A 16,650-nucleotide genomic window follows, 5' to 3' on the forward strand; every position below is an offset into this window, starting at 1 on the left:
AAATTTAAACTATATAATAAAATAAACACAAGATTCTATACAACGCTTTTCACAATTACTGTCTCAATGCCCTTTACATTAGTGCCCTGGTCATCCATTCCTTTAAAGGCAGCAGACACTATTGGTAATTACTCAAAATAATTATTAGCATAAAACTTTTCTTGGTGACGTGTAATGGGGAGAGGTTGATGGTTTAAAACATTGTGAGAATCAGCTCCCTCTGATGTGCCATAATTTTTGAAAAAGAAGTAATTTTCCACGAATTTGATTTCGAGACCTCAGATTTAGAACTTGAGGTCTCGAAATCAACCATCTAAACGCACACAACTTCGTGTGAAAAGGGTGTTTTTTTCTTTCATTATTATCTCGCAACTTCGATTGAGCTCAAATTTTCACAGGTTAGTTATTTCATGCATATGTTGAGATACACCAACTGTGAAGGCTATACTTTGACAATTACCAATAGTGTTGAGTGTCTTTAATCTTTCTCAGCTCTCTTAAGAGTATACAACATGGGTAATATCATAATACACAATATCAACTACTACCCACTTATACCCCTGGGTGAACCATACAGTTTTCAAGACACATCTCTCCATGCGAGCCAGGGCTCAAATCTTTGGGGAAAATGGACAAGACCACATGGCTTGTAGTGCAAAATGTTTACTGGCCCAGAATTCTTTACACAATAAAAAAAAATAACACAACGAAAAAAGTTACACAGTTTTACCAAGTGCACTGCTATTAACTGAACAACCACTGAGAGAAAATTTCTCTAATGTTTTACTATGGGCGAATAAACTTGGTTACTCAACAAAATTGATAGATAATTACAGATTGAAACATAGGACCGCTAGACTGGTCCGTTCATGAAGTTAAAGGAACACGTTGACTTGGATCGATCGAGTTGGTCTTTGAAAAGCGTTTGTAACCGTTTGTTATAAAATGCATATGTCTAGAGAGACATTTTAAAAGTAGGATATAATGATCCACACAAGTATCACTCGAAATTGCGTGGTTTTCCTTTTACCTCGTCGACTAACAAGGTCGGTCAATTATGGGAGTCAAATTTTTTACTCCCATAGTGGCCGATCATGTTAGTTCGCAAAGTGAAAGGAAAACCACGCAATTTCGAGGCAAATTTGTGTGGATCAATGTATTCTACTTTTATAATATCTATCTAACCATATGCATTTTATAACAAACGGTTACAAATGCTTTTCAAAGACCAACTCGACCGATCCAAGGCAACGTGTTCCTTTAAAGGCAGTGGACACTATTGGTAATTACCCAAAATAAGTATTAGCATAAAACCTTTCTTGGTAAAGAGTAATGGGGAGAGGTTGAAAGTATAAAACATTGTGAGAATCGGCTTCCTCTGAAGTGATGTAGTTTTCGAGAAAGAAGTAATTTCCAACGAATTTGATTTCGAGACCTCAAGTTCAGAATTTGAGGTCTCGAAATCAACCATATAAAAGCACACAATTAAGGCGACAAGAGTGTTTGTTTACTTCATTCATATCTCGCAACTTCGACGACCATTTGAGCTCAAATTTTTCACAGGTTTGTTCTTTTATGCATATGTTTAGATACACCAAGTGAGAGGACTGGTCTTTGACAATTACCTATAGTGTCCACTGTCTTTAATCCAAGGAAGTAGTTACCTGATTCACTCTCGGTTATGGATTCATCAAACACTTGCACTTGACCATTCAGCTTCCTAAAAAAGGGGAAACATTAACATAACTTTGTTTAGAAAACTTGTGCCTCGTTATTAACAAGTAATGAATTACAAATCAAACCAGGGGTCGATTTCATAAAGCACCGACATTCATATTTCATCAAGATACTCGGTCGCCCACAGGTAGGCTAATAATATCACTCAGTAGCTTTTCTGGTTTTTTTGCTATTGCCTTTTGCCCTGCCTGGGATTCTTGAAAATGTGTTCAGTTTAATCTTTTTGTATTGTAGTTTTTTAAACAATTTTTACTTTGTATTCAAGTGTAAGTTTTATCGAACCAATTGTTACATTAAGGTTGCAAATAAAACTGCCAAAGATGGATTGCACTATTTGTCTTCGACCACCATTGTTCACGATAAACAATGCAAAAGTGCATACGTGTACGCGCTGCACACAGCTCTTAGCCAATGATAGCCTTGCACTCGTGCACATTTCATCAAAAATTGCGGTGGATAATGCTTTGTGCAATCCTACCTGACTACTTTTCTCTTCATGGCAGTCTTCACAGGTTTCTTTCTCTCTCCTGTGGATCTTCTTCTCTCTTGTCTCCCTGAGGCTGAGACGCTTTCATCCGTAGTATCTAGATTAGCGATGGACGTATCACCGTATTTATAGCTGAACGGCTGGGGATGCTTAGCCGGGTAGCTTGGCTGCCTGCTAGATCCTGGATGATTAGGTTGAACTTTTGTACTCGGGACGTACCTTGCCTGTTTGGTTAACATGAGCAGATCATCTACGTTTTACATTCTTATATTTGTCAATGTTTTTTCTGCATTTGTTGTATAGTTAAAGACAAAGTAGGCTTAAAGACGTAGCTTGGCTGTTTAATTGTATACAAATGTTATACAATAAAACTTACTTGGGGGGGGGTGGGTAGGCTATTCAAATTTGCGGGGGTTGGAAATTCTATGAACTTTAAACCACTTGGGCTCTACAGTATGATAGCAGTCTCCTTATTTTGACCAAATATTTGGTTGGGAAATAAGTACTGTTTACAATTGTTTGGTAACTGTTGGTGTATCATGGCCTAGTGTTAAGAGCACCGCACTCAAGCTCTGCCGTTAGGCATAGTGTGGGTTTGAGAGTCGTGATACCTGTCTCCTTAAGCAAGACATTTAACCACACTGCTTTGTCCTTCGGATGGAACGTAAAGCCAATGGTCTAGTGTGTTGTTTAACCCAATGCACTTATATCGTAAAGAGAAGGGGTTCGCCCCAGTGTTCCTGGTCCGATCGGCAGCAAATTGCGCCACAGCACCTTGTAAAGCACTACATGGTGCTACCTGTATATCTGGATAAGGTCTCATAATTTAAACCTAGTCCCACATCTTGCAGGAAATACAGTTACAGTGCCAGGAGCGTCACTGAGTGACGGATATGCGCTTAAACCTAGTCCCACATCTTGCAGGAAATACAGTTACAGTGCCAGGAGCGTCACTGAGTGACGGATATGCGCTTAAACCTAGTCCCACATCTTGCAGGAAATACAGTTACAGTGCCAGGAGCGTCACTGAGTGACGGATATGCGCTCTACATAAGAAGCCACCATTATTGTGGTTACAACTCAAAAGACTACAATTGTACAGGAGAGAAGAATATAGTGCGTGACTTACTCTTGGTGCAGTGGGAGCTGAGGTGGGTCTTCTACTGCCTCCTTGAGGATGTCTAACTGGTACACTCACATCATCTGAACTGTAATCTGATATCATTAACCAGGTAGGAATATTAGTCAGATGTGTCTACAGCAGAGTTAAAAGTTTAAGGTCATAGATTGTTTTTTGTCTACATAATACTTACCATAACCTGTCCATATTACACAATACTGATTAATTTATAGACAGCATTATAAAGAAAGATATATCAAAATGGAAATCAAATTAATATCGAAATCAAACAAAATAATAATAGTCATATTTTGATAAAGACATTTGTAAAGTGCCTAATGCAAAAATGTGGTAAACCAAAGGATGAAAGAAATTTTGAAATTCGGAATCAATATACCAAAATAGTATGATCATATTGCATTTAGATGACATTAAGATGCCTTACCAATCTCTGATGCAAGTGTTGATGCCTCATCTGATTTACTTCTCCCCTCTGTGTCTCTTTGGATCAATCCTTCCAAATCTGAAGAAGAACAAAAAACCCAGAGAATTATAGCATAATACCTACCTACCAGGAATTTTCCCCAAGGGTTTTGTTTTTTCTGGGAACTGACTCTGTAATGTGAATAGGTGTGTCCTGGCCGAGTGGTGAAGCACACCGGACTCAAGTTCAGGTGTTTGTGATCAGCAAAGTGTGGGTTTACGTTCCCTGCTTGACACATGTGTACTTTGAAAGCAAGACACTTAACCATGATTGCTTCATCCTTTAGATGGGACGTAAAGCCATGTACGTACACAAAAGAACCCAGATACACTTATCATGATTCGTGAAGAGAAGGGGTTCGCCCCAGTGTTTCTGGCAGTGGCTGCTAAGTATGCCGCAGCACCTTGTAAACCGAAAGGTGCTTTAAAAATGGGGGTCTCATAATTCAAAACAGCTCTGCTCTACCTGCTTATACTGTTGAAAAACAAGTAATGAGCTTAACAGCGTATTGGTACGCCACGAGGGGTGTGATAAAACACTGTATAAAAACCTAGTTTTATTAAAACCTTTAATGCAGTGGACACTATTGGTAATTACTCAAAATAATTTTTTAGCATAAAACCTTACTTGGTGACAAGTAATGGGGAGAGGTTGACAGTATAAAACTTTGTGAGAAACGGCTCCCTCTGAAGTGATGTAGATTTCGAGAAAGAAGTAATTTTATACGAGTTGAATTTCAAGACCTCAGATTTAGAATTTGAGCTATTGAAATCAAGCATCTGAAAGCACACAACTTTTTGTGACAAGGTGTTTTTTCTTTCATTATTATCTTGCAACTTCGACGACCAATTATTGAGCTCAATTTTTCACAGGTTTGTTACTATATGCATATGTTGAGATACACCAAGTGAGAAGACTGGTCTCTGACCATTACAAATAGTGTCCAGATTCTTTAAAAGGACTTAAAAAGAGTGCTATGTACTTTTAGTGGCTAAAGTTCAAAGGTCATGTGGTTAGTATCATCAGTTTGTTCACCTCTAGCAAATTGCCTTAGCTGTGCCGATGGAACGTTGTGGTAACCAAGGGCATCCAGTTGCTGACGAACATCATTTTCGCTGAAGTGTAAACTGTCGTCCATTGCTGCAAGGAAAAAGTTAGCAATTAGAACTCCGTCCCCACAAAGGCGCAGTAGTTTTTTAGTGGGCAAGTTTTGTACACAAATCACTGCTCTGTGCATACATGCGCAGAGCAGCGATCCGTACAGTCAAATGGCTTGAATGGGATCTGAATTCAACGGTAAGAATTTAAAACCTTATAACGAATTTGAGTTTGCTGACTGGATTTTCTGTAGACCCATAAACTGGGGCGCCGTAAATTTTGAGTTTCAACATTTCTTTCATCCTTTGGTTTACCACACTTTGTTTGACTTCCATATTATTTAATTTTGTCATTATCTAGTACGACCAATAACGACAAAATTTCGAAAAAAGGAGTACACTGCCCCAGTTTCTAGGTTTTCTGGACCCCTGACAGGCTCAATGAGAGTTCAAAGAACAGTATAGATAAAGCCTAGTTTTGGCGAGATTTGATTTAAAAACAAATTAAAAAATGGAATTACAAAACAAAAAGTTTGTGTTGTAAGATTTGATGACCTATACATACATCCAGAGGTTTGTGGAGGCTACTTCTAGAAACTAGTATAAGGCTCCCCTGTGAGCCTTATAGGGGTCTCATATTTAGGGCCTCCTTAACGCTATACGTTTTTCAAATCAGCATTGATGGGTGAAAGTTTTACGACCGTTAGCCAGCCAGAACTGTAGTTTCATGTGTACTGTACACCTAAAGCTTTCCCCACCCTACTCAATACATTCATAATGCTTGTATTTCCTTTTTAATGAACCTCAGTTCTACTATTCTAGGAGTAATAGTAGTATACCCAACAATCCCAACAAAACTAGACCCGGTAACTGTAGTTGTGATAACGCAACCCTCCTCCTGACGGCGAAGGAGGGTTACGTTATCGCAACCTACACCAATTTGGGCACTCTCCTCCTTTTTTCGAAATTTTGTCATTAATGGTACGGTTGTGTCCGATAATGACATAATTTTGAAAAAATCAGTACAGCGCCCCGATAACAACAACATTTTGAAAAAAGGAGTACTTTGCCCCAGCCTTTGGTGCCGATAATGACAACATTTCAAAAAAAGAGTACGCCCCAGTTCAATACTTCCTGCGAATGCGAAGCGAATGTTGACGTCACAAATTAGGCAACAAATGTTCGCAGCAGTTCACACAATTATTGCTACGAAAGGATGGTTGTGATGTCAAATTCACGTCAAATTCGCATTCGCATTCGCAGGAAGTATGAACCGGGCTTTACTGAATACTGGGTCTACGACAAAACATGGTAATGGTTTTTTAAATTGAAACATTTTTAAAATAAAATAAAGTTCACTCTCAAAAAAAATCATTTGATTTTCCCCCAAACGCGTTATCAGTTCAATATCGGTAAGTTTCACACGAAAGGTGAATAACAAGCATGTAACTTGTTGTAATCACGGTACTCACTTGCAAGTTGTTGTGCGTGATCGTCCGTGACCGACCGTGGTGCAGCTGGCAAATGCAAAACAAACATCACACATCCAGTGCAGTATTTCAAACTTCCTGACACTGGAATCTAACTACTGAGGGCGCTGTTTATATGTTTCCCTCGGCTTGCGTTTTGCGAGAGGGCGCTATTTAAATTTTTCTCTCGGTTTGCGTTTTGTGATTATTTTTATAAACGATTGTTTATGTGGGCGGGGCATTGGGACACGAACCCGAACCGGGAACTACTTCACAGTATACACATGTATCACCAGGCGATGATTGGCTTGTACTGATCAACTGCAATCAGTTTCATCAATTATTTATACGCCAGCAGCATGCGACTGAATTTGACCATAAAAACATTAATCCGAAAAAGCAACCTGACTGGGGATCCGCAAGTCTGTAATAGAAGTAGGCCTATACATCGAAACAGATAATTATAATAGACCCCCCGTGACACTACAAATCATGCCGTCCTGAGAGAGATTGGCGCTTGACGCATACAACTGTTCCTCATCTTTGTCGAGAAATCCGTCTGTTTGGAAAATGTGTGCACACTTCATAAAGTTTGTTTGTATTTTCGTGTTGATGTTCGCTTGTGAGGGAATCTTGGGCGAATGGACATGCCTACCGTAAGTTCTCCTTTTAATCCACTTAAAAAGTAAATGTTTTTAAATGTGAGTTAAAATATCTTACAAAAAAATACATTGTGCTTTATAGTGGGAATTAAAACAAGGAAAAGCAAAAAAAGGTTTGTAACTTTTTAAAGTGAATGGCATTAAAATATTACTTTGTTAAAGGTACAGGTTTCAATAATGGGCATCAAAATCCTCCACTTTGAAGTGTGGTTATGGAAAATCATATACTGTGTATCTTCTAGTAAAAAAAAAATTACTAGAGCAGGGTTTGAACCAGGTGATCTCCGGTTTAAATGTGCCGGCACTCTTCCAACTGAACTGCAACTGGCGGTCTTCTTATTTTGTCAATTAATTTGGTTTGGGTGTGACATTTTCTAAGATTGTGTAGAGTATAACAATGGATCATTCTTCAGGCGTGGACATAAACCGCTCTGTAATTTCGGCAACATCTAAAAGACGCGGCCACTTGAAATGCAACTTTCACGTTTTTTTCTTCTTCTGTATCTTTATTAATCAAACGGTCCACAAACCTAAGGCGCACTTTCCCTTTAGACAACCGTGAGGCCGGCCCAAGTAACATAAATACTGCATGAACTTCCTTACTAACAACAACAGATTTACCAATGTCATAATGGTTGATTCCTCACAACACAGAGCCTCAAAACTAATTTGAGGGTAGGCCTAATACTGTTTTGCTTTAAATTGTCATTTTTGCTAGGATGTGTTTTTTTTTTTTTTTTTTTTTAATTCCAGAGATAAATGTGTTAAGAGCCAGTCTGTGTCACACGATTGGGACTATCTTCAATTTGTTTTACAGTGGCCTCAAAGCGTGTGTCTCCAGTTCAACTATGTAAGAAAATCAATTTAGCAAATAATTTACTTGTTTGAAATTAAAGGATTCGAGCTACCTCTACTGGGCAACCTCAGTGGTCTAGATGGTAAGACACTGCTCTTAGCTGAAAAGGTCGTGGGTTCACTATCCCATCAGAGTAGTAAAAATGCCTGTGTTTTTGTTCACAGAGTCGGGAAAGTACCGAGTATACAATAATAACACATTATCCGTGTAAAGAATATTGTTGGAAATGAAAACATCACAAGCAGCTTACAATAACATCGTTGATATTACAAAGTGCAAAACAAAAACTGTGTCCTGGAGTGTGACAATGAATCACAGCCACAAAATGCAAGTTGAATTGGTTGGAATAACTGTTATAAGCTGAGGTCTATTATACAAAGGTTGGCAAGTGGTCCTAATGTTCTGAATCTGAATCTGAATTATATAATCGGCAGGAAAAGCATCCTATGGAAACATCACACCAACTTTTTTTGAGTAGGAACAATGAAGACGCATTTTTAGAAAACCAACGCAATCATAGGGACTAAAAAACCCAATCCATAATTATGCGTGTCTCCGGTTCGGGCTGAAACCAGGGTTCACTGAGGTAATACGCCGAGACAGAAACCACTGAGCCAACCTGACTGCCATGTTAAGTTCGTCTTATGATTATATTAAATTTGACAATGTGTATTTAACTTCTACATACGGTAATAGAACTTTTATGGAGTAGTCACTGGTTTCATCAATATTATAGCCTTTCGTCAAGGCTTTAAGCAGCTAGCCCAGACCAGCGATGCAATGCAATGCATGAAATTCTATGCTTTATATTGTTGTCTTTATTTTGTTGTTGCAAATCCAAATCATTTCCAAATCATTTATAAGCGAAGGGCTCAAACTTCATCCAATCTCTTCGTATAAAAGTTAGTTCTGTAGTGCCTTTCAACAATTTGACGACCAAAACATAGATATTTCATGAATATTGTATTTTCCTGCTTTTAATACAGACTGGTGGTTACGATCGCCCCCACCATCGCAAAACGAAAAAATGCATCATTCCGAGTAACATACGTCAGTGGACCATTCATGGAACGTGGTAAGCATTGGAATCCAATTAAGGCAGTTGACACTATTGGTAATTACTCGAAATAATTATCATCATAAAACCTTTCTTGATTACGAGTAATGGGAAGAGGTTGATTGTATAAAACATTGTGAGAAACAGCTCCCTCTGAAGTGACATAGTTTTCGAGAAAGAAGTAATTTTCAACGAATTTGATTTCGAGACCTCAAGTTTAGAATTTGAGGTCTCGAAATCAAGCATCAGAAAGCACACAACTTCGTATGACAAGGGTGTTTTTCCCCTCATTATTATCTCGCAACTTCGACGACCGATTGAGCTCAAATTTTCACAGGTTTGTTATTTTATGCATGTTGAGAAACACCAACTGTGAAGACTAGTCTTTGACAATTACCAATAGTGTCCACTGTCTTTAAATCGATATAACTTCGTGACTCTCACAACGGGACGGTCCTTTAGGATACGACAGCAAACAAAAAAAACATTTTCACCGAAGGTGTTTTTAAAATTAAATATCGTAATAACAACCATTATTTGAAATTTGATTTTGCATAATCCGAAATGCAGCATTTGTGTTTACAATCAACACACTTATCAATAACGATTTTTGACGATCATGAAATGAAAGTATAATCTCTTTTAATCATTCTGGGTATAATTCTACTTCCATGTTTTATTTATTGTAATTCCACAGGCCAACAAAGACAGACACACTGAGCCCGCAGTGCTGTAATAACTCTTGGACATTCACCATGGGCGTGATCGATGTAAGAACGCATTAACAAAGTTTACCTTCGCCTAAAACCAGTTTTTAAAAAGTGAACCCCCTTCATAAAAGCAACTGCCTCCCTTCATAAAAATAACTGCCTCCCTTCTTAAAAACAACTGCCTCTTCAACACTCCACTCTTGTTTGTGAATGATGTCAGGGACTTTTATGGACACACCCTTGGTAAAATTGTCAAGACCAGTATCCCAACATAAGCATGAAATAAAACAAATCGGTGAAAGAGAATAATGCAAGAAATACACCCGTTGCACAATAATTGTTGTGCTTTCAGATGCCCTACAAAAGGCTTCAGGTCTGAAGTCTTTTAAAGCCATTGGACACTTTCTGAACAGAACAAAGATTAAAAATTCACAGATTTACAAATAACTTACAGGGTTTACATAAGGTAATGGTGAAAGACTTCCCTTGAAATATTATTCCATGAAATGTTTTACTTTTTGAGAAAACATTAAAACAATTATCAATTATCAATTCTCGATATCGAGAATAACGGATTTATTTTAAACACATGTCATGACACGGCGAAACGTGCGGAAACAAGGGTGTGTTTTCCCGTTATTTTCTCCCGACTCCGGTGACCGATTGAGCCTAAATTTTCACAGGTTTGTTATTTTATATATAGAAGTTGTGATACACGAAGTGTGGGCCTCTGGACAATCCGATTTACCAATGTTGTGCGATTGCTCTAACATTTTAAGTGTGAGAAAATACTTCTTTCTTATAACTACTTTACTTCAGAGGGAGCCGTCATACTTACCTGTTTTGTTATATGAAATAAAATCTTCTTGAAAATAAAATTACCCAGAGCAAATTGTTATAAGTACAATTTCAATTTTTCAAAGCCAAATAAATATATGCATAGGCCTTTAAATGTTAATGTGTGAGAACAAATGAGGAACAAAACTCAACGCGTCTGTTGTTCAGGAAACGCTTGACTACAGATAACAATCCTAACCAAATACGTGTAAAGGGAAGAGTACCCATCCAAATCGTCTAGTTTTCAAACGTACTTTAATTTGAAAACTGTTGATTACTTCAAATATTGTCCATTAAGTTCAATGTGTTTGTGGTAATCTCAATCCTCTTGACTTTTGAGAAGAAGAAAAAAACCACAAAATTGCGGGGAAAAGTCTTCTAAAAATGTTTAAACATTTTGTGGTCAATTAAAAAAAACCCTGTTAAACCGTTCAGTTCTACAGAGATTATGGGACCACCTCGACGAACTGCAATTTAATTTGTTATCAGAATCTTGAATGTCATGTCTTAATGAAGCAGTATAATTTGTATGCCCGTAATCCATGTATAGAGTAATAACAATACTTTTCATTATGACTATTGTTTTTATTTATTTGTGTCTTAAAAAAGGATCTTCTCCCAGAAATGAACCAGTCCTGGCCGAATTTGTTTGTCGGTGGTGCTCTCGGCTCATTTTGGTAAGTCTTACGTGTGATTTACAATACATCAAATATTAACATCATACTGCCAGTGAAAGTCGCCGGCGTAAGGGAAATGACGAGCAGCCGATTTCACGAAAAAAAAAAAAAAAAAAAAAAAAAAAAAAAAAAAATCCACACTCTCATCCCCGATGCAGTATTTTGAAACCGTTGTTATAACCGGTTTCAAACTAACACTTTTGGCAACCGAAGTCTATGGTTATTGGCTAAAATGATCACTGTGGATTCATCATCAGATTTAGCTGGTTCGTCGGGCCCATTCCATACAATTCTGTGCAGAAATCACAAAGAACAATACAATTCCGTGCTAGCCATACGATGAACTGGAGACAAACTTCACAAAGCTCAAATCCTGAAACTAAGGATTCGGCTTCAGGCTCCGTTCTCTCGATGATGAAGCCCTAGTCGCATACGCAAAGCACGCGCAATTGTCGAAACAATTGCGGGGCCTATCATAGCCTGAGCCGAAGCCGTGGTTTGGAAAAGGGCCCTAATTTGACTCTCACAATAAGATGAGCTCAACTAAAACACCCTTTCAAACAGCAACATTGAGTGTACAGTAAAACACCCTTTCAAACAGCAACATTGAGTGTACAGTAAAACACCCTTTCAAACAGCAACATTGAGTGTACAGTAAAACACCCTTTCAAACAGCAACATTGAGTGTACAGTAAAACATCATAAGAGGTCGTCACCTCATCAGAAATTATAATAACCAACACTGTACGATACTTAAAGGGATTGTATTCGTTTGGTAATGAACCCACTGCTTGTTTCAATCATATAGTTGCAATTATTGCCAAAACTCTGGAGCGGTTGTCCACGCAGGAACTTGAAGAATTATCTGCAATTGAAGTACACAATATTAGAAACGTTACTGTCATAACGCTTCTCAGATGTAAATTTTCGAGGGAAAAAGAAGTGATATTTTTTCCCCACAACCGCAGTATTTCGAAGTGAAAAGTTTCTCAGAATGCATTATAACATCAAAGCTGCTGTATTTTTTACTAAGTTTATATTGCCATTAATATTCCCATAGTCAATACCAAACGCATTCAGACCCTTAACATTTTTGGTGTCAATGTTTGGGTTTTTCCTTCGTCCCCCAACTTAACTTTCTCGCATAGATTATTAGTGATTTTAGGACACTGAAATTTATGTAAGACCAAACAATGTTAGAAAACAAAAATACAAAGGATGTCAACTTGAGGACAGCATTGTCCTTTGTGTATTCCTTTATTATACTGTCCCCACTCTTCTAACAATAACCATGACATCCCTTCTAGATATGAGATCAACCTGTAGGCCTACAATAATAATACAAACATTTTGCATAATAAGTTCACTGTGCTTTTTGAAGAAATTGGTCGACCGCAAAAGTAATATTCAATTCCCTTCCTCTTTGCTCTACATGTTTGATTGGTCAGGCAAATCGTACAAGGAAGTGCCCGTGTGTATTAGTTACAATGTACATAGAACCAAGGTTCGAAGATCAATACCGAAAACTGAATTATTAAATGAGTATGTTATTGTTTTGCTATTATTTTTCTGTTTTAATGATGGTTTTGCTCTTGTTCATGAAAGAAACCCCATCTCCTCTGATCATAATATAAACACAAAAGAACAGCACCATACTGCAATGAGGATTTTGTTTCCCTTTCATATGATTTCCCAGGTCAAAATTCCAGTTGAACCTAGTTAAACTGGGTTTAACTGGAACTAGTTAAAAACCAGTTGATAAACTAGTTAAACAGAGTTAAACACATTAAGCCAGTTGGTTTAATATGGAAAATGGACAGAAACCAACTGATTTATAATTTCAAACTAGTTGACAGTTAAACCTAGTCCAAAACAGTTGGTTAATACGGAAAATGGACGAGTTTGATCACTATCCAGTTGAGCCAGTTGACCCCAGTTAACTAGGTTCAACTGGAATTTTGACCTGGGTTTTTTGACAGTCAGTAACTTGCAAAGCTTTACACCCGGGTAAACAATTAATAACGAACCTTGCAATATTGATAAACTTGAGCAGTTTGACTAACAAATTCAATGACTTCATAAATTCACCAGCTGCTCATGGCACACTGCTACTTATCACAAAAACTACAAAATGCTAAATAATTCAAGGCATTTGACACCTTTGCAAAGGTGTACCAAAGCTTTGTCAAATACCAGTATTCTCGGTTGTATCCCACAACACATGCACTGTTACAATAACAAGTGTGTAAAATTGGGGACTCAATTTTTCATTGAAGTTGCAAAAGAATAATGACAGAAGAAAAACAACACTGTTGCACAAATTCATTGAATGTGCTCTCGATAGATATCCATATGTCTTCACTCGTTGCCGACTGGATGACAAAACTATAGCCTTCTAAATAAATTTACAAACTACGAACTAAGAATGAATAAAAGACCAACTTATTATAATGAGTTATCGGTTTTACAAGAAACTTCACTGACTTGATATCTCTGGATTGCCCTAGCAGGGTTGGTGTGAAACAAGAGCCCTATTTTATGATAATATTCTTCTGCGTAATTCGGTTTTTCACGTGTACTTTACAATGTACTTTTCGTGGCCGTCCATGTTTTGGCTGATGTTGCAGAGCAATAAATGTTGCTTTCACAGTTTATTTATTTGTGTCGTTGAATTGAAACATACTCTGTTGTTCTCATTATTATCTTGTTCTGTATACTTCCCAAGGTGTCATGAATGGGGCGCACACGGCACATGCTGTGCCAATCTACCAGCCTTGTACGGTGAGCATAACTACTTCAGTAAGACCATCGACCTCAGACAAAAGTTCGACATTGACAAGTAGGTCCTAAAATGTGTTATATAAATGTTGTTAAATCCCAACTTCAAATTGGATTTATTGTTGTTGTTTTTAATCTTTTATTGATTTTTTTTCTTTTTTAATTTGTCGACAATCTCTTTATTTAGCATTTTAAGTGATGCTGGTATTGTCCCATCGTCGTCAGCCAGATACAAACTGACTGACATCCAAAAGGCTGTCCAAATTGCTACAGGCGCCATCCCTAATCTCAGTTGCTTCTTTTTGCCGGTAAGTGTCCAACCTATACTATTTACCGGTAAGCCGGTTAGCTGTGGCTATTAAGCTACCCATGAAACAAAAATCACAGTACGTTTAAAGTAGTGGGCTACCCTCTAACATTATTTTGTTAAACATCACATTGGGTACAAGTGTTAGCCCCCTCTGTTGGATTTGGTTCGCTATCTATAAGTGGCATTTTGTTTTTCACGTTGTTAGCCCCCTCTGTTGGCTTTGGTTGTTTTTCACGTTGTGCGGTGCGGTACGGTACGGTACGGAAGTGTGTCACAGAAATACCATGCTTAGTTTGAGACGTCTTTGTTCTTTAGTGTATGTTGGCCCTATATTTAAAACTGCTTATTTAAAAATCGAAAATTCAAACCGCTTAGTTTCTTAGATCGCTCTGATATTATGTACTAATGAACCTGGGTGTTCTGAAGGTGATTAAAATGGGGTAATAGGCATACAGTTTTTGGGATGGTCCTATTGCCGAGAAGTGGTTCAGCTATTTTTCAAGATTGACGCTCGGACCGATCTGGAAACTTACACAAGTGTATAATATAAGGATGGTTTTATGTGGAGGGAGAGAAGCTCGGATATCCTTTAGAAAACCCTTGTCAAATTGATTGGGATCAAAATTGATGATTTTTTTAACATTTTTGCAGTATATGTGAGTTTATTCGGTGGGGAGAACCTATGGTTCTCAATGCTATACTTCAATTGTTTGTAGTTATATGCTAACTTGTTCTTGTCTACAGATGAAAAAGGGCTCTCTACAGTGTCTGTCAGAGATTCGACTGTGCTTGGACGAGACGTTTGAACCACGTGATTGTCCCGTCCATAGTGGTAACTCCAGCAGTAACAAATTCACTGGCTGTAAACCTAGCGTTGGGATTTCATTACCGCCAATATCCTAGAACAATACGCCTGGATTGTGAGACTAACCGTACTGTTGCCTTCAACGATAAAAAATCATAATGACACATGAGAGGGCATGATGGTAGCGATGTTGCAGCAGCAAGTTCTGAGGCAACATGTGCACATCTCACTCACATTAAAAGCACTGCAGCTGATTTCACGAAACGCTAGGATTAATCCTATCTCGAGTTAGGACAAGTAACCCCTCCTAACTTAGGATAAGTTCAATGCGTCCTAGGTCTTTGAATACGGAACTTTACTTGTCCTATATCCTAAGATTAATCCTAAGTTGGATGAGTTTGGTGAAATCGACGGCTGGACACCTGTGGTAATTGTCGATTTCACCAAACTCTTCCTAACTTAGGATTAGTCTTACGACGAGTCCCAGCCTTGCAGTAACATGTAAACCCTAAGATTACTCCTAAGTTAGAACGAGCTCGAGATAGAATTAATCCTAGCGTTGCGTGAAATCGAGCCCAGTATTCTCACTTGGTGAATCCAAATTTGGCCTCAATTGGTCATCGAAGTTGCAAGAGAACAAAAACAAAGAAAAGGTTGAACAAATTTGTGCCGTGTGCATCTAAGCCTAAAAAAGTATTAATAAAATTATTAACAGACTTCAGGCCTGAAGCCCTTAGAGTAAGACATTTGCTCTTTCCCAAAAACTACATTACTTTATTTATAGAGGGAGCCGTTTATCACAGTGTTTTATCAACAGCTCTCCATTGCTCGTTACCAGGTATTACTTTTTATGCTAATAATTATTTTAACCGTGTTTTTCTTTTTACGAAGCAGTTGGTAACCACATGATTTGAAAAAAAAAAATATATATATATATATATTTTGTTTGGGGGGGGGGGGTGGGGTGGGGGAGTCCTTTATCATTTAAATTTGGGTCATTATGTGAAAGCGATAGAAGTGATATTGAAAAACACGAATAAATACACTTGAGTGAAACAAAAATGGCAGCAAAACAACTGATTAAAACCCCCGGTTTACGGGAGTATAGTTTTTAAGATTTACAACGACTTAATTCATTATATTTCGTTAATTATGTGCATGTATATAACAATATGGTGAACGTTTGTATGGCCTTGCATATAAATTGAAAGGTGGTTTCAATTTAAGGGTAGAAAGTATAACTTGTATAGTATTGGTCGCTTGACGTGGTAATTATATTCACTCTCTCGAATATTGCTCGTTGTTGTGTTGTTCATGATGTTGTTGGTGATTTGTTGTTGCTGCTGTTGTTGTTGTTGTTTCTTTTACAAATCGCAATTTGCAAACTAGACTTGCCCACCAAGTATATAGTAACTCTTACCCTTATCCCATTTTGCGGAGGTTGGTTTGTTTGTTCAAAATTGAAACAAGCCTGCATAAGGGCCTGTTTACCCTCACATTTTTGAGTCATCAGCAGTGCCCAAATTCACCCAAACGAGAGCAAAATGCTTAAAATGGAGGCTAG

The 16,650-nt window shown here is 37.8% G+C and overlaps 2 protein-coding genes across 4 annotated transcripts in view; one reads left to right on the forward strand and one right to left on the reverse strand.

Moving 5' to 3' along the window:
* LOC117297433 (hydrolethalus syndrome protein 1 homolog) overlaps positions 1–6,456 on the reverse strand; it is a 10,313-nt gene extending 3,857 nt beyond the window's left edge. Inside the window, exons 1-6 of one of the 3 annotated variants that reach the window (XM_033780487.1) lie at positions 6,398–6,456; positions 4,864–4,968; positions 3,790–3,867; positions 3,354–3,439; positions 2,216–2,448; positions 1,665–1,720 (exon numbers count right to left, since the gene is read on the reverse strand). In XM_033780487.1, the coding sequence (XP_033636378.1) occupies positions 1,665–1,720; positions 2,216–2,448; positions 3,354–3,439; positions 3,790–3,867; positions 4,864–4,966 (556 nt within the window). In that variant the 5' untranslated portion in view covers positions 4,967–4,968; positions 6,398–6,456. Of the gene's footprint in view, positions 1–1,625; positions 1,721–2,215; positions 2,449–3,353; positions 3,440–3,789; positions 3,868–4,863; positions 4,969–6,209; positions 6,220–6,397 lie in introns of those variants that run through there. The other 2 variants (XM_033780472.1, XM_033780479.1) reach the window with 2 other exon arrangements.
* A 212-nt stretch (positions 6,457–6,668) lies between these two features.
* Positions 6,669–15,681, forward strand: LOC117293220 (ribonuclease Oy-like). Its single transcript, XM_033775445.1, has 8 exons — positions 6,669–7,050; positions 7,810–7,906; positions 8,899–8,987; positions 9,667–9,739; positions 11,126–11,193; positions 13,919–14,032; positions 14,159–14,279; positions 15,026–15,681. Exons 1-8 carry the CDS (start codon positions 6,965–6,967, stop codon positions 15,182–15,184), a joined length of 807 nt encoding a protein of 268 aa, XP_033631336.1. The 5' UTR covers positions 6,669–6,964; the 3' UTR covers positions 15,185–15,681.
* Positions 15,682–16,650: the final 969 nt, after the last annotated feature.

The sequence above is a fragment of the Asterias rubens genome, chromosome 1, assembly GCF_902459465.1.
Source record: "Asterias rubens chromosome 1, eAstRub1.3, whole genome shotgun sequence".
Classification (NCBI taxonomy): Eukaryota; Metazoa; Echinodermata; class Asteroidea; order Forcipulatida; family Asteriidae; genus Asterias; species Asterias rubens.

Excerpts from the sequence above, each read along its gene's own strand:
- LOC117293220 (XM_033775445.1), top strand. The coding sequence starts at position 6,965 with ATGTGTGCACACTTCATAAAGTTTGTTTGTATTTTCGTGTTGATGTTC. Across the intron at positions 11,194-13,918 it reads GGTGCTCTCGGCTCATTTTG|GTGTCATGAATGGGGCGCAC; the intron begins GTAAGTCTTACG and ends ATACTTCCCAAG. Across the intron at positions 14,280-15,025 it reads TCAGTTGCTTCTTTTTGCCG|ATGAAAAAGGGCTCTCTACA; the intron begins GTAAGTGTCCAA and ends TCTTGTCTACAG.